Source organism: Chiloscyllium punctatum, chromosome 45 (genome assembly GCF_047496795.1).
Source record: "Chiloscyllium punctatum isolate Juve2018m chromosome 45, sChiPun1.3, whole genome shotgun sequence".
In the NCBI taxonomy this organism is placed as follows: domain Eukaryota; kingdom Metazoa; phylum Chordata; class Chondrichthyes; order Orectolobiformes; family Hemiscylliidae; genus Chiloscyllium; species Chiloscyllium punctatum.
Window position 1 is genome coordinate 6226724 of NC_092783.1, and position 18872 is coordinate 6245595.

An 18872-nucleotide genomic window follows, 5' to 3' on the forward strand; every position below is an offset into this window, starting at 1 on the left:
CAGCCCTACCCTCATTTTAACTAATCTTTTACTTTTTATCTGTGTATAAAATCCTTTATTATTTCCTTTTATGTTGCCTACCAGTTTTTTTAACAATGAGCCTTTGTCAAAGCCATAGCACACTTACAGCTAAATCAGAAAATGGAGTGTTCAAGGCCCAGTCCAGACAGCTCTGGCAAGGGGAGATGAGTTTCTAGATATTACGTTGATACCCAGTGGGGTATGCTCAGAAAGAGAAATCACCCGCTCATTAATGATACATAATGTTCAATAAAACAATTTTGTACTTTGAATATCTGTTGTTGAGAATCGAATGCACCTTTTCTCTTCTTTCAAAAAAAGATGTCATAATGTGATACTAAAAAAGCTCGATTTTGTTTTGGAAATTGTCTATCGAACAGCACAAACTACTTGGAATGGATAAGGAACAGTTATGGAAATTCAGTTAAACAGTTTAATAAGGGTTGTCAGTTTGTAACATAAGATGTCGATGAACTATTGTTTGCCAAGGGTTAATGTTTTGTAACTGAGGGTTACATCTGTGAGAAAAAGTCACTTTCCCACACAGCTTGTTGAATTGGGACAATGAATACAAAAGGCGCAAATGACTACGAACAAAGTTTATTTACTGCAGCAAGTTATGGTATTTCATGCTGGAGGCTGATTTCTTTTTTGTCTTTCCAATTGTTTATGGCCATTTATGACAGAATACAGGTAGGGTAAACTACAGCCTGGACAAAACTCTGAACTGAAGGCAAGAGGAGGAAGCAATGTTGTGTCTTTGTAACTGTTTTCCAATTACTTTAAACATCCACTCAAAGAGCAACTGATGCTATACCTACAAAGAGCATTCACAAGCATCTTATTTTATATGACTGCCTGTGTGATTGAGTTCCAGCCTGGTGCCTGGAATCGGGTTTCTGTCTTATCAACAGTGCAGTAAAACTTCATTTGGGAAGACTGCTTCAGGAAAGAATGTGAAAACCTACTCACAGAGATCGCAGAGCCATTAGCTGTTGAAACGTGTCAGCTCTGATTTCAGTGATTCTATTATGCTGTAGGCCACTGAAAAGACAAACAGTACAATGAGATCAAGGTTTCAAGACATCATTCTTGCTTCAGGGGACAGGGGAAAAAAAATATCAATCATTTTGGCATGAGAAAAGACAAAACGTAGCGGAAGTGGTTTGTATCAAGCGTTAAAGAAGTGGCTTCATGTTAAATAGAAGATACACTGCCATTATCTAATCCTTGAAAGTCAATTTTCCCTTCCAATTTCTTCCTGAGGGCATTGGCTCAAGCTTGGGTATACGGTTTCATGGGTACCAGCTACCATCTGGTATCTCGCCCAAGAGGGTGACTCTTTATATGTAGATTCTTTGAATATTGCCAGACTACTTTTTTCTGGGAGGCATTAAAGTCCAACCTAATTCTGTTGTAATTTTAATATCCAACCTTTGCCCTTTCCATTGTCTCTGTTGCCAAACAGTTTGGCTCCCTCTTCTCTAGATTAACGGCACCAAACCCAATTCTGCTGCCTTCATTATGGGAGAAGAATGAGGGGTTGAATCTCGAGATTTGCTGATTTCAAAATGAGTTGTTACAAGTTCCTTCAATGGGAAGTGGTCATCATTAGCTGGGCCAGTATTTTATTGCCCATCACTAGTTGCCCTTGAGAAGGTAGAGTAAGTTGACCCACAATGCCTTTAGGGAGAGAATTCCATGATTTTAACCTCGTGACAGTGAAGTAACAGCAATATATTTCCAAGGCAGGATGGTGAGTGGTTTCGAGGGGAACTTGCAGGTGGTGATGTTCCCATGTATTTGCTGCCCTTGTCCTTTGAGATGGATGTGGTCGTGGGTTTGGAAAGTGCTGTCTAAACAGCCCTTGGTGAACTCAGACTCACGGATGTATGGGGAAAAAACTATATTTTCTTGGATTATTTGTGATTTACAATTGTCAGTTATAAAACTTGAAAGAGTTACAAATCAATTGAGTTGGATCATGGAAGAATAAATGATTGGACTGCTTCTTCCTTGGTCCTGCTTAGGCCTTGTGCTAATTCAGAGGGTTGACACTTTGAGATATGGCTTCTTCTAGACAATCATTATCTATCATTTTCAATAGCATTTAATGAAAGGATATGAGTAACCAAACATTCCCTGTGAACATATGGAAGGAAATAAACATTTTTAGAAATGACAACTTGCAAGACAAGCTGAAGCGTGAAGACAGCGAATATTAAATAACAGATAAACAATAAGGCACTGTTAAATGCTCCATTTCACAAAGTAGGAAAATTTCAGTTTTAAGTATTGAAGGAATTTGCATTCACAAAAACTAACAAATTAAGAACTTACATTTCTTCAAGCTTCTGACAGTTGTGAAAACTTGGCAATACATGAATTTGATTGTATGATAATTCCCTGTAGGCATAAAAAAATTATTTATTCACACATAATTTGTAAAGGCTACTATATGTTTAGGTGACTGCTGATTCCAAAATAATGTTGATCTTGTTATGCTTCAAATCTATGAACAAAATGATTGGCTTTGTATTGAGATGATGTGATAGACATAATTTCCAATGTTAGAAACTACTTAGAACATCTGGTGAGAATTTGCATGGAGAAATTTATTATGCTTGTGTACCAGTTTGAAATATGAAATGAGATCTGTGATTTCTAAGACTCTATTGGCGATCAGTGTGATATAACCAGTCTTGAGGTAAAAACAATGACTGCAGATGCTGGAAACCAGATTCTGGAGTAGTGGTGCTGGAAGAGCACAGCAGTTCAGGCAGCATCCAAGGAGCTTCGAAATCAACGTTTCGGGCAAAAGCCCTTCATCAGGATAACCAGTCTTGACCCTATCACGTGCCTCCATATAATTAATTGTAAGTTGTTTAATTATGTGGTAATTCAGCATTTAGCATTTAAGTTCTGATCAATACAACTCAAGAAAGTAGTTCAGTTTCTATAATAGATGCCTGATCTTCAATGGAGGTTTTATACCCAGGCAGTCAGAAGAATATCTGCAGTTGCAAACAAATAGTTAGAACAGTGATATCACCATGAAGGAGAAGGGGAGAAATGCTGAATGAGATAGCTCAAAGTACAGTCGTTCAATGTTTATTTTAACATATATAAACAACCAGGATTGGGAACCTCACAAAATAGTCCTATTTACAACATATGCCAAGTCAGAAGAGTCGGTGAAATCAGAAGAGGCAGCTTAGGATTTTTGGGGGTCTGTGGACAGGTGAAGCCCTGCACAGACTGGAGTCGTCAAGGCCCATAGGTGCGAGCATAAACTGGCTTGGAAGGACTATTTCTGAACTGCTTATTTTTCCATTTTCTAATTTATTCTTATGATCCATCCTGCTGGGCTTCCTATTTCTTTCCTTTTCTTTTTTTTTCCTGAGAACTTGTACTGAAGACTCTGTATATAGCTTTTTATCTTAAGATGGTGTGGTAAACTTTTCACTGTACTCATTTGAGTACAGATGACAATAACACTAACTCAATATTAACCCTGAAAATTTAGATTTTATTTTGGAAATCATGGATGCTTATTTGGTAACAAGGCATAATTATGTGTGTGTTCGTGTGTGTGTGTGTGTTCGTGTGTGTGTTCGTGTGTGTGTGTGTGTGTGTTCGTGTGTGTGTTCGTGTGTGTGTGTGTGTGTTCGTGTGTGTGTGTGTGTGTGTTTTATAAATCACTTTCAGTTCCCTATGAGATATCTGTAAGACAAACTGGAAAAAGTGACAGCTTCCAGACTAGTAAAATGAATGGATATTTATTGAGAATATGTGAGATTTTAGAGAAGAATATATGTCAGGAAAGTTATAGGTACTAATTATTATTATATAGTTCAACATAAAACATGTCAACATTGCTATGAAACTGGATATCATTTGGTTCCGACTGCAATTTAGAGCGTGCATTGTGCATACTTTCATTCATTCATTTATCTGGGGATTGACATAATAAAACTGCACATTCGTACTGCCCAGTTTTTAGCCTTACTACTTAACATGCACTTTTTAATCTAAACTTCTCTAATGAAGCCCATTTCCTGCTCTTATCTCCATGCCTACTAAAATGTGGATCATGTTATAACACAAACAAAACCAGAAATTGCTAGAGCAACTCAGCAGATCTAGCAGCATCTGTGAAGCGAAAACAGAGTTAACTTTAAGTTGTGTGACCCTTCATGTTTTGTCAATGAATTGGAACCCCAGGCAAAACTGCTGTGCTGCAGGTATAGGGAGACTATCATATTCTGATTGCTGCCAATCCATTAAAAAAGGAAGTGCGTCAAAGGAATTTCAATTGACTGACAAACCTAAGAATCTCAATGTCAATGCTATCAGTGACCACCACTCCCAAGGGTGTCAACAGCCCACTAGAAGTGTTTTTTTTTCAAAAGCTTCATCTTTTTGGACTCTTATTACTAATCGGTGTGATTGTTGAATTGTCAACTCTTCTCATTTTGAGTAATGAGCAAACTCACTCAATGTTAATCACTGACATTCCTAGTTCTTTTTCCATACTTCTTGCCAATCGGTATTGTCAAAGAGTTGTGTCCCTTCATACAAGAAGTTCCTTCATGTTGGTTTCTTCTGAATGAGGGTTCCCATGCATTAACATCTATGTTGCATTCCATGAGGGAAACCTGCAAGGAGTTCTTGAAATGCTTCTTTTGTTCTTTTGTTCAAGTGATTTCTTTGAGCTGGACAATGAAGATTTGCTTTGGTAATCAGAACTCAGGCATCCTAAGCATGTCACCTGCTCAGCGGAAATGATTTTGGATGATATTGGCCTCAATGCTGGTGCTATTGGTTGCTTCAACCAATCTGATGGTAGTTTGATGATCCTTCCAGTTGATGTGGGAGAATCCCTCTCAAACAATGTTGATGGTACTTCTTAAGAGTCTTAAGGTGTCGTCTATACATAGTCCAAGTTTCAGAGCCATATAGAAGACTATATACACCAGGATGTTTGTGTCAGCATAGATATCATGGTCTTCAAATACTCATCCTTAGGCGTCCGAAGGTGGCGCTTGCTGAGTGAATGTGATGTTGGATCACTGCATTGATGTCAGCCTTAGATGAGAGGTGGCTCTCAAACTGGGATGATCAATGGGTGTGCTATATCCTCGTGAGAGTGAGAGAGAAAGAGACACACCTTTGTTCTCACTTACATTTTCCATTTTCCTTCTCTTGTCCTCAATTTTTTTCCTGAACTTGCCAAAAATTGTAAGCTTTTACAACCCTTCTGTTCTCCTTGAACTGTCCTTTTCCATTTGAGAGGGATATCTTGCAGACTGCCTATAATTCCCAAATAAATATCTAAATTCCTGAAATTCTCTCCTTTCCTTTGCTTTGCTTTCCTTTATTGCCCTTTTGCCTTTTCTGGGAATTCACTTCTTTGCTGGTGTTGAAATTCCAATCCCAATCTTCACTGTTCCAATTTTAATTTGTCTGTTTCTCCGGCTTCAGTTTCCATCTCTAGATTTTTACCAAGAGTTTTGCAAAATATCTGTTTTGTTGGCTTGAGTGAACAGTGCTTATCTATAACTTATCATTCTTCTAGCATCAACACCTTTAAACTTTTCAAGCTGTCCTGCTCTATTGGCATCAAATGTGGATCTTTCAGTAGACAGTATTAATATCAAAGGCCAAGAAAGCCTTTTTGCAGAATTTTCTTTAAACAATGTTTGAATGAACAATTTATTTCCCACTTTAATTCTGCCATTTGCCTGTGGGAATGTACTGGCTGAACCTCCAAACTTGGTTTTGATTAGGTGAGGAGGGGTGAATTGGCTCCCTGATTTTTGACACTGTCGGTAGTGGAAAAGACTTATTTTTTAAGCACAAGCTATACAACACTTAATTTAAAATATAGTGTTAGTTAAATTTAAGGAACTGATTGTAAGGTTTGCAAGTGAAAGAAAGAGTTTTTTTTTGCTTAACCTCAAGAAAGATAATAAAACAAGGAAAGACATCAAATATCCACAAAAACACAGATGCAAAGTTTACAAGAGAGCTTACGGTACAAGAGGAGATTGTAAATGTTCAGACAAATAAACTCTTCAGGGTGCTTGAGGTGTTAGATTTTAACCTGAGACTATAGTCGTACAATGAATGGCTTACAACTTCAGCAGCATCAAAATCCAGAAACATCCTTGAGTTTTTGGTGAATAGATGTCTTGGTGAATAGATGTGGCCAGGTTATCACTATTTTAGGCCCACATTTCCTTTATAAACTGTATTCATCAATTTTATCTGGTTATAAAATCAGACAATGAAAGTTGAAAATTGAAAACCCACTTTCACTACTATTGTGGCAACAGTGATAATAAACCTTCATACATAATTTATAAAACTCCTGAAGCTTTATCACATGCGAATGAAAGGATACTTATACTATACATGGTTATGAATGTAAGGTTGTCACAACTGATTGTCAATTGATGAATGTGAAAAATATTCACCCAGACCCTGGCAAAACTAAGTCAGAAGTCACACAGCAACAGATTACAGTCCAACAGCTTTATTTGAAATCACAAGCTTTCAAAGCATTGCTCCTTCATCAGGTGAAGCGAAGGGAAGCACACAGGTACAGAATTTATAGGCAGAGAGTTCATCGCAAGATAATTCCAGGTAATTAAGAGTGTCAAAAAATAGTACAAATGGTGTAAGTAGAGTGGACAGGCTGAATAATAAGTCTCTGCAGTTGATCAGAAGTGTCAAACGGTGTGAGTAAGGTTTTATCAGCTGAATAGCAAGTGAAGGGATGGCCTATAATCTGATTAACTGAGACAGAGAGATAATTATAAAAAAATCAAAAATAAGATAGTGCTAGAGACTTTGTCTGATGAAGGAGCAGCACTCTGAAAGCTTGTGATTTCAAATAAATCTATTGGACGATAACCCTGGGTGTCATGTGACTTCTGACTTTGTCCACTCCAGTCCAACATTAGCACCTCCATATCCTGGCAAAACTAAAGTATTGTTGCTTTTAAGTTATCTTAATGTATGGAAATATCATGTGAACTTGTCTAGCAGCTACTTTTGTCAAAGACATGTCAATATATAAAGAAAAAATGCCAAACATGGGAGAACTATTTACTTCTGCTTTATAATTTGAAAGAATATCACTGACATAATCTAATTATTCCATCTCATCCTGTTAACTGAATATCAGACATTTCAATCATTTGATCACCTGTGCTTCCCAACCATTGGCTGTACATTTTAAGCCAGTTGAGTGGCAAGAATATATTTCCTTGCTGCTTGCTGTGTTCTTCCAGCCTCCTGCCTGGCTACTTTGGATTCCAGCAGCTGCAGTTTTTTTTGTCTTTAATAGGTTAGTTGGCTAGTGCACAGAATGTGAAGAATTTCAGTTCCATCTTATCTGTTCTGAGTTAGCAGATTCCAGATGTGCCTCTTACAATTGGTATAAGTGTCATAATGTTCGTAGGAAGGAAAGAGTGAAGAAATAGTAGCCATACTTAATTGTTATGGTGGTGCTGGAAAAGCACAGCAGGTCAAGCAGCAGGAAGATCCTGCTCCTTGGATGCTGCCTGACCTGCTGTACTTTTCTAGCACCACTCTAATCTTGACTCTGATCTCCAGGATCTGCAGTCCTCACTATCACCATCCTTAATTGTTCCCCACTCACTGGCTGCTCAATAAGTGTGCATGTGTTGATTTTAAGATGGGATAGCATTGGGCTCCAACATGACATGCTTTCACTGCAGAACAGCCTATTGTCATCAGTATGTGAAACATTAGGCCTGATGGTACTAATGGAAGCATAACCCAGGATGAACCAGCTGAAGGAAAGGGACAGGAAAATTATACAGGCATTAAAACAAACAGAATCATTTCACGTTTTGTGTATCATGACTGTAAGAAGTTTTGTTCCTTTAAAATATACTCTCAGCATTTCAAATCTACTGAGGCCTAAGCAAATGCAATATTTCATTAGTGGAAGAACTGAAATATTCACTTGAACCTGCTCAGCTTAAACAATCACTGGGCTCTTAATTATGATAAATGTATTGGGATCCTTTGATCTTTATCTTACATTGCCATCTAAATTTGTTTTATTTTAAATGGAAAATTGGAAGTGGTCTTCAAATACTAAAAATAAGTGAAGTGCACACAAAATAATAATGCTGACAAACTAAAATCCCAGCTAAAGCTTCCTTCTGAAATTCCCTGAAACTGCAAAGAAACTCAGCAAGCTTGAAGAAAAGGTAACTTCTGCATTTACCATTAGACAATTCAGCTCTTTCCATGAACAGGTGGCAGAAGATTTAAACACTCCATCAACAATAAAATTAGTCATATTGAAACATTTTTTGGTTCATTGAAATAATGATAATGATCCATTCCGATATCATCAGTCAAGAGTTCCTTTGGAGCACACTCATTGCCACCAGTTATGTTCATGTTTTGACGTGCCTTTAGGTTGAACACAAATCACCTATGCTAAGTTTTATTTATATTCAAATATAGGTAGGCAGAGAATTGACGTGTCTACTAAAAGAATTAATCAAATTGAATCGTACTTTTGCCTTTTACCACAACCTTTTCCTGAAATTATGTTCTCACATAAATATAACAATTAATAGCAGCTAAATGATTCCAGGGCACTAATTCACTTCAAGCTTTTACATTACATCATAATCGCAGTAAAAATGTTTATATCGGTTACTTTCCTTAGAAAGCTAAATTACATTCTTGATGCCATTCCAAAGTATCACTTGTATAATACATTGTTAAATTTTTAAGGTAGTGTAAATCAGATTAGATTTACAGCATGGAAACAGGCCCTTTATCCTAAGAAGTCCATGCCTATCCTCCGAAATGTAGCCCACTCAGACCCATTCCCCGATCTTATATTTACCCCTGACTAATGCATCTAACACTATGGGCAATTTAGCATGGCCAATTCACCTGACCTACACATCTTTGAATTGTAGGAGGAAACCAGAGCAAACCCACGCAGACATGGGGAGACTGTGCAAACTCCACACAGACAGTTGCCTGAGGCAGGAATCGAACCTGGGTCACTAGCACTGTGAGGTCGCAGTGGCTAATCACTGAGCCACTGTGCCACCCTAAATCAATTGCATATCTGCTGTTATGCTGATAAGAACTGTCAACATCACTGACTTGTATGATATTCACTTTAATGTAAATTCAATGCCTTTGTTAACATAATGAATTAAACGATTAAATATGAAAATATTAAACCGTGGTATGATCATTTTCCTGCTGTACAAATTTAAGGCAGCCATTACAAGTTTATCAATTTGAAATGCCATTGTAGATACATAACCTTGAAGTAATAACCAATGGGGAATTACTTTATAAAGGATTTATTCCGTATGTGACATAGGACCTATTGATTCTTGAACTACTTAGATCTATAGAGAGATGGAAATTTATTTTCAAGAAACATTTAACAGTTTCTGTTCTTCATGAGAAGTCATAAAGCTTAAATCTTTAACATTTATGAGTGAGTGGGATTATATATACTTGGAACTAAGGATAATAAGAGCTATCAAGTGAGACAAAGGACAAATTGAGTTTAGAAAAGTACAGGATCATTACAGTATAAAGTATGAAGTATTGATCTTGTGTCATAGAAATTAGGCATTTGGCAAGAAATACCATCATTGTAATGTGTGTTTTTTTTATGATTATAGAGTTCAATTAGTTTGTAGGTCTATTTACACTTAAAATAATTGCGAAAATCAGTTTGGAGTGTGCTTTAATAGGATTATGTGAGTTGAATTTATCTCCCCTCACATAAATTATAATAACTGTCTGAGAAGTCCCCTTAGCGGGGATGATGAATAGATTTATAAAACCAGTCTGGCTTATATAGGGTTACGAAGTATAGTACTATGATTAACATTAGCTTTATGATCTATTCTCAAGGATAGAAGCTATTAAATATTTCTTGAAATAACATTTCCCTCATCCTATGGAGCTAAGCAGTTCAATTGCTGCTTTATTTCTACACAGTGAATGGATACTGGAGTTATTCATTCAAGATTGACAATCAAATACATGTATAACCAGGAACTAAACCATACTCACAGTACTCGTAGATTTGGGAGCTGTTGGCAGAGACCCCTGGGAAGTGAGGTTATTCCAGCTTGAGTTAGGGTCCTGTCCAAAGGAAAAAATTTATGCCATTATTTGGAGTTAGGCATGCGAGAAGTTCCTCAGTACATGACCTTTATTTTTACTGACAGAACTGACAATGTAATGGATAATTTGTGATGAATGAATGCCATCAAAAGAAAAGAGCAATAATTGCAGCAAAATAGTCCCTGCTGTTCATTCAGAATCTAAGTTTGATAAACATAAATTTGCTACCCACAGTATTTCCAGGCTAGTTGTTCCTTTAAGGTCCGGGAATTCTTTTATTTCAATTGCTCCATTTAGTGACCTGGAATTGACAGCAAAACTCCATTACTTTCTTAATGCATTTCTTAAAAGAAAAAAAATCTGATAATTTGTAATTATTGCACCATAACATTTAAAATAGATAATTGTATAGTTCTTTTGGGGAGTTTGAATAAGCTTAATTTATTTTCCCAATTACAATTGCTATATAAAGATCATATAGCCAATTTGATGCTCATAAAATTATTAATTGTAGTTTATAATTTTAATATTTGCTGTTCGTATTTCCTAATTTGGTTTTCTTTGGCCGCATTCTTTTTTTCATGAGTTATTTGTAATCACAGAGTTAACATATGTCTTACACCCTATTCACACCTCAGTATTATTTTCCAATTCACATCATTTATATTCCATGCTCTATACTAGAAGTAACTTTGTACACAACTGCAAGCACACAAAATTGTTTTGCTTGCAACTTTATAGGAATTTGTTTTTCCCAAATGTTTGAAGATTCCACCCGAATTCTCAGATGAAAGAAAAATATCCCTGGTACAATCAGAAAAGAACAAGGCAATTCTAATGTTCTTATCAACATTTATCCCTCATGCAACATGTATAAAACAGATTCAGGGTCATTTATTTCATTGCAGTTTTGGAAATTTTTATATGAAATTTTATTGTCCATTTCCTGATAGTTGTTTCATTTAAAGGTACTTAATTAGTTGGAAAGTACTTTGCAGATGTCCTAAGGTCTTGAAAGATGTTGTATGAATGCCTGTTCCTCCTCCCCACTTTCTTTGAGCCAATGCAGTGATAATTTCCATTTGTTGTTATACTTTTAATGCAGCACGGCATCTGAAAGCAGTATTGCATAATTGTGACACGATTATAAATTGAGTACAAATCAACTTAGTGGGAAAGCACTTTGGAAACATCATTGCTTTATAGACTTCCTTCAAAATAGTTCAAAAGTCCAATCATCTTGACGACTTTAAATAATCCAGGGATTTTGTTGCACGTCAATATGCTCTGCAAATTAATAGGCAGCTCTTCAAATGCATTTGCAGTTTCTACACCTTTTATATCATTATGAAAATAAACCGTTGGGCACTACAAATTAAATTGAGCAAGTACCTCAAACATGCAAAGCTTTAAGACGTACTGTTACAATAATTATTTCATGCTTTGTTTACTTCTTGCATATTATTTGACATTAGATAGGATTTGGAGATGCCGGTGTTGGACTGGGGTGTACAAAGTTAAAAATCTCACAACACCAGGTTATAGTCCAACAGGTTTAATTGGAAGCACTAGCTTTTGGAGCGCTGCTCCTTCATCAGGTACTTCACAACTACCTGATGAAGGAGCTGAGCTCTGAAAGCTAGTGTTTCCAATTAAGCCTGTTGGACTATAACCTGGTGTTATGTGATTTTTGACATTATATATACATATATCTCTATTTGTAACCACAAAGTTACTATCCCAAGGATCTCTACGCTGAATTTCAAAAGTCCTGTGTGAATGTACAGAGACAAAGGGTAAGATTTTAATTCATTCAAAAGCCATCAAAATGCACAGAATTAAAATCAGGCCCAGTGAGTCATCCTTTTCTTCCTTGGAGTTTGATTTTGTGCAGCTTTTGGGGACTGAGAAAAACTACATTCATTATCTAAGGCGAACAATTTCCAGCGGCAAACACCCCAAGGACTTAGATTCATTACCTTCTGATTGGGAGTCAAGCATTCAATTACATAAGCTACTGGGCCAGCTTTTTGAACTTTTGAAATTGAACATGTGGCTCAGCTCATACTTACAAGGTGTGAAGCTTTGGCAGATACTGAAAGGCTGATTTCCCCACAAACTGGATCGGATTATCATAAAAATGACTAAAAAGGAAATAAATTGTTTAGATAAGTTTTTATACTACATCCATTGGTGTCAAAGCTCACATCTGCTTTACTGATGTGAAGATAGTGTAAAATCAGTTTGAGTAACAAAATGTACAAGAGTCGCCTGTACTATTAACTCAAACCAGCCGGACAGTCGACATGAACCCATATGTTTTACTGTAGCTGCTTGAAAAGATGATGGGGGAAGAACTTTCTTTAACTAATAATAACATTTGAGAATCGGTCTAGGAAACAGACTAAATAGCAACAATATGCCGGTCATTAGCGAACGATTTGTAGGTCTTTCCTGTTGCCAGAATGAAGATATATTCATGTGAAGTCCAGAGATTTAAAGATAAAATAGTTAAACAGTTAAGAAAGGCAATAGTTAAAGAGTTAACTAAGAAAGACATCTGGCCCACCTAGAATTACTGTATAGTTAATATGTAATTTTAATAATAAGCTGAATTATTTATATTAAATAGCTAAGCAAATAGCATTGCTCACATAATAGTATAATTGTTAGGTTTTGCAAATAAAAATAAATAAAAGATTTTTTTGAAAGTGTGTGATTAAGTCTGCACCTGCACTTGTACCATTGCAAATATGAATATGTTAATTGTTAATCAAGATACTTATCTCTTATGTAAGTAGCAGCTTTTAAGGTGCAAAAGCATTTTTAAACAGTCACAAATTAAATGTATTGTCCAACAAAATTACTTTTTGGAACTAAGGTATACTTGTAGATATTTATATGCATGTGAAAAGAAATAGAAAGAGGAGTATTTTCTGCCTATATAGTTCACACTCTGACAAACATCACAGCTCTAGGTCAGGTCTCATGCTGCTCTACATTTGAAAAACCCAATCAAAATAAATGCAGCTATTCTAGATACAGTTAGTCTTCAACATCAGTGATGTGGGCAGACTCTGGAAGCAAACTAACTCAAATACTGATTTTCATTAGAGCATAAAAATTGATCTTAATTTGGTTTTATCAATCTCCTCACCCTTCCTTCTAATCCAAAGGCATTTTAAAATTTTGTTTGAGGGATAAAGCATCAAGGCTCCGGTTACTTTTTAGTACCTCAGTCAAACTGCAATTTTTCAGATATGAGTGTTAACAGCAAGCTTTGACAGGGCTGTTTGATCATATTTATCACAATCAAATCAAATCCTCTCCTAAAGACTATCCTCAACCATTTCTACTCCTCATCAGATCAGCGATCCTTAATAATAGTTGTCAATTTTACATTTACCTAACCTGGATATATTTATACCTTGTTCTGGGTGATGCCCCAGATGAGTTCCACCACATACGTACAGTGTAGATTTTGCCTATTCAGAGTTAATACTTTGAAACATTGAATTAAAAGGCAATCTAGGCATTTTTTAAATGATTTCACTTCTTCCAAGGGATTCTTTGGCATGGTAATACTTGATTTCCCAGCAATCAATTTTCATAGTGCCACATTTTCCTTTCTTGGAAACTATTGAATATTTTCAGCAATATTCAGGGCAATTGAACTTCATTGATAAACGGTAATAATCAAGGCTAAGTTTGACTGCTTAGCATTGTCAAAGATATACCAAACAGACACATTGAAAGAGAGTAAAGTAACAAGGGATACATAAGATGACAGCAATTAATCTTACATTGTTTGAAGCAGAGGATTTCCAACAAAAGCCTTTTCTGGAATTGCTTTGATATTGTTGTTATGGAAGCCCCTACAACACACATCAAAAATCATCCAGTTAGTTAAAACAGTCAAGTTCAATGTGAAAGTTATTACAATACATTCCAATTGTTGCTTTCCCTTTAAAAGAAGAGCTTTAAATTTTGACATATTTTCCTGAATTTGTAATTCTTTTCCAAGAGTCTAATTCATTTCCTATAAACAGAAACTTGGATTTAATATGTTTCAAAACACAGTACATTCAATTAATTACTTGGAATGAAGTGACTGTTGTTGTTTACAGCAAGACCTCACAAATAGCTATAACATGATTTATCAATTAACCTCTTTTTGGTGGGATTGGTTGTTGGAGGAATTTTGGACTGGGTATCAAAAAAAAACTTGGGTTCTTTGAATCATGCCTTGGTAAATTAACCACCCTGAACCACTGGGATCGGGAAGCAGAACCTTTTTCATGTCTGTTCTCAATGATGGCACCCTCAATAGTCCAAAGTTACCCCAGGGCCTGCCTAAAAGAGTCTGGTGCCAAGATTGTACTTCTTTTCAATTATTAGGTTTAATCAGGATTTTAAAAAAAAGAGAGATGGAGAAACAGACAGTGCAAGCTAAAGAATTGAACATTGTTTCGTGTTGTGAAGCATCTTTTGAAATACTGTCATTTTATCTAGCAGTCATTTCCACGGCTCCAACTGAATCTTATTGGGATTTAAGATAGATTAGGTTACAAATGCCACCTTTAACCTCTTTGAGGTAACAGCCTCAAATTCAGTAAGTGTTCGCTGCTACTTTATACAATGCATGGTCACTGTGGTTGGAATTGGAACTTGCATACTTTCAAAACACTTTTTTTTGGAAAATGTACAAGTTGTTTTCAGGAATATTACGCAGACCAGATGTACGTTCTCTTCCATGGTACAACTACTGATGGCTTTCACAATGAATTCTAATTATAACTGTATTCTTTTTAGTTAAAAAGGTGATACTCACAGTTCTTGAAGCTTACTTAGAGTTCTGATAGCAACAGGAAATTCTTCCAGGTCATTATAATTCAAGTCTCTGGTAAAATTAACAAAAGAAAAATGTTATTAATAGCATTTTGTTAGGTGTCATCGTTACATTTTATGAACTTTTTTGAACTGATATAACAGAACAGCAGTGATGTGTACTATTGAATAGTGGACTGCCAATTCAGTTGTGCAACATGCCCTAATTGTTATGCAGGAGACATCACACAGGTAAGATGATGATGGGGGAAGATTTTTCTTTAACTAATAATAACATTTGAGAATCGGTCTAGGAAACAGACTAAATAGCAACAATATGCCGGTCATTAGCGAACGATTTGTAGGTCTTTCCTGTTGCCAGAATGAAGATATATTCATGTAAAGCAGGTAAGATGCACTATCTTTACAGCAGCATAAATCACCCCCAAAATTGTGCGTCATCTCATTGAATAAATTAGTTGAAACAATTTTTTATGGAATATAAATTTTTGTAGATAATACATTATTTTCAACATTAAACATTACAGTGTCACCATTTTATAATCCCAAGGTTGTGAAACTCAAAATTTCCTCTGCTATAACACTTTCTGACGACAAATTTAAAGTTAATATGATATGAAGCAATATTATTAGCCTTTTGTATAAAAATTCTCCCTGTACCATGTTACAAAAGCCTCAATGCATTTAAATTAAACGATCAGAATTAAAATAACAAGAAAAATAGGACTTGCACATACATTGTTAGTAATGTCAGATTGTATAGTTGCAACTTTTTGACTAGAACTCGGCAAGGTAATTACCAAATTACCTTGGGCGGCACGGTGGCACAGTGGTTAGCACTGCTGCCTCACAGCGCCAGAGATCCGGGTTACCCAATGCAAGAAGGCCAGGGGAGTCTATTGATTGTGCTATGTTGGGGCACGTCTGTAGATCAGAGCTGGAAGCTGGGTGTTGATCCAGTTTATAAATTAGTTTTAGAGGATAACAAAATTCTCTGGCTTTAGGGGTAGGTTGTGAGTAATCTTGCTTAAAATCAAAGCCTGAGCATCATGGATTATTTCATCAGAGCCCAGTCATGTACTTCTTATTATTTGCACATGGTTACTGAGTTAGGAAATCGAGAAAGAAACTACGTGTGCAATTTTCTGACATTTTACAGGAAATGTGGGGGCAAGTGTGTTAGGTGTCAATTAGGTTGCCATCCCCATTGATGAGAATGTTCGCCCAATTGTACCCCAACTCGCCCATTGAGAGCTGGCAGGTGAACTTGGCTGAGTTTCTTGGTGTAGGCAGAGGCCTGGACAATGGCATCCTGGGCCGTCAGAACAAAAAACAAAGAACAAAGAAAATTTACAGCCCAGGAACAGGTCCTTCAGCTCTCTAAGCCTGAGCCGATCCAAATCCAATGTCTAAACCTGTTGCCCAATTCCTAAACATCTGTATCCCTCTGCTCCCCACTTACTTATGCATCTGTCCAGATGCATCTTAAAACAATCAACCGTGCCTGCCTCTACTACCTCTGCTGGCAACGCATTCCAGGCACCTACCACACTCTGTGTAAAGTACTTGCCACGTGTATCCCCTTTAAACTTTTCACCTCTCACCTTGAAAGCGTGACCTCTCATTATTGAATCCTTCACCCTGGGAAAAAGCTTATTTCTATCTACCCTGTCTTTACCCTTCATGATTTTGTAGACCACAATCAGGGCCCCCTCAATCTCCTTTTTCCTAATGAAAACAATCCCAACCTACTCAACCCCTCTTCATAGCTAGCACCTTCCATATCAGGCAACATCCTCGTAAACCTTCTCTGCACCGTCTCCAAAGTGTGCACAGCCTTTTGGTAATGTGGCGACCAGAACTGTACACAGTATTCTAAATGTGGCCGAACCAATGTCTTGTACAATTTTAACATGACCTCGTTCGATGAAAGCAAGCATACCATGTGCCTGCTTGACCACTCTATTCACCTGTGCAGCAACCTTCAGGGTACAATGGACCTGCACTCCCAGATCTTTCTGCCCATCAACTTTTCCCAAAACTCTTTCGTTTACTGTATGATTTGCTCTAGAATTAGGCTTCCCAAAATGTATCACCTCACATTTGCCTGGATTGAACTCCATCTGCTATTGCTCTGCCCAACTCTCCAGTCTATCTATATTCACCTGTATTCTCTGACAGTCCCTTATGCTTTCTGCTATCCACCAATCTTCATGCCATCTGCAAACTTGCTCATCATACCAACAGTGCCTTCTTCCAGATCATTAATGTAAATCACAAACAAAAGTGATCCCAGCACTGATCCCTGTGAAACTCCACTGGTTACCTTTCTCCATTTTGAGAAACTCCCTTCAACTACTACTCTCTGTCTCCTGTTGCTCAAGCAGTTCTTTATCCACCTAGCTACAACACGCTGCACACTATGTGACTTCACTTTCTCCATTAGTTTACATGAGTTTACTATCAACAGCCAGCAGCTTCTGGATCCTAAAGATTGGTGGTTGAGGCCTACTCATTAGGGGATCCAGTGGTGAGAAGATAAGTAACAGTTATACTCTTCTTGTGGGGTGATTGTCACACAGAGAGGTTGCTCAAGGGGATTGAAGACAAGTGCAGGAGACTATCAGAGGGAAATCTCACCCTTGGAGCCTCATTTTTAACCAGACGTATCTTCTAAACTATGAAAAAGGAAATATAATTTGGGAAATCTCTTTAATCATGTCCTGATATGTCAACTATGCAACAGCAATGGTCATTCCACAATTTTCCCTTAAGTATTGCCAATGCTTGTGGGTTACTTACGAGCCCTCCCTGTAGTGTGTTGAAAGTTTTCAAATGAATTTCAGACTTATTGCATTAATTCTCACACTAATTTACTCAACGATCCTGCCGCCACTACCTTCTGAGGCAGAGAATTCTGACAGAATAAAACCTTCTCTCTGCCCGAAAAGTGTGAGGCCTAATTTCGAAGTAGTGCCTTCTAAATTTAGACTCATTCACAAGGGGAAACACCCTTTCCACATCCACCCTGTCAAATCTATCTTGGATCCTATGCAGTTTAATAATTCACCCTCTTCTTTCTGAATTCCAGCCTGCCCAGCCTCTCTTATAAGACAATGCATTCATTCCAGATAGCAACTTAGTAAACCTCCTTTAAACTGCCTTCAATGCATTTTGATCTTTCCTTTAAAAGGAGACCAAAACTGCACAAAGTATTCTGAATTTGGTCTCACTAGTGCCCTCTATAACTGCAGTATTAACATCCTTTACTTTTGTGTCAGTTTTTCTTGTGATAAAGGGTAACATCCAATTCAGCCCACTTGATTATCTGTACCTGCGTATAAACATTTTGTGATTCATGCCCTACATTATCCATATCCCTCTGCACATCAGAATTCCCCAGACCTTCTCCATTTAAGTAGTACTATGTTCTTTTATTTTTCCTGTCAAAGTTATCAACTTTATGATTTTCACATTGTCTGCCAGATTTTTGCCTATTCACTCACCCGCTCATGTAATTCTTTATATCTTCCTCACAACACATTTTCCTGGTTGCCTTGGTTCCCCTTGTGAATTTTGCTGCTATGCCTTTTTTCCCTTCATCTTAGCCATTGTGTAAATTGAGGATGTCCAAATACAGCCCTGCAGGACTATACGCTGGGGCTGCTTTTCCTGGAGCGTTGGAGGTTGAGGGGTGACCTTATAGAGATTTATAAAATCATGGGGGGCATGGATAGGATAAACAGATAAGGTCTTTTCCCTGGGGTGGGGGAGTCCAGAACTACAGGGCATAGGTTTAGTGTGAGAGGGGAAAGATATAATAGGGAAATAAGGGACAACATTTA

The 18872-nt window shown here is 37.0% G+C and overlaps 1 protein-coding gene across 4 annotated transcripts in view; it reads right to left on the reverse strand.

The window, feature by feature from the left end:
* The window catches only part of lgr6 (leucine-rich repeat containing G protein-coupled receptor 6), a 255696-nt gene that overhangs the window by 16043 nt on the left and 220781 nt on the right, over positions 1 to 18872 (reverse strand). For all 4 annotated transcript variants that reach the window (XM_072563204.1, XM_072563206.1, XM_072563205.1 and 1 more), the window contains 7 exons: positions 15011 to 15079; positions 13983 to 14054; positions 12252 to 12323; positions 10412 to 10480; positions 10126 to 10197; positions 2362 to 2427; positions 994 to 1065 (listed from right to left, as the gene is read on the reverse strand). In XM_072563204.1, coding sequence (XP_072419305.1) covers positions 994 to 1065; positions 2362 to 2427; positions 10126 to 10197; positions 10412 to 10480; positions 12252 to 12323; positions 13983 to 14054; positions 15011 to 15079 — 492 coding nt within the window. The remainder of the gene's footprint in view (positions 1 to 993; positions 1066 to 2361; positions 2428 to 10125; positions 10198 to 10411; positions 10481 to 12251; positions 12324 to 13982; positions 14055 to 15010; positions 15080 to 18872) is intronic.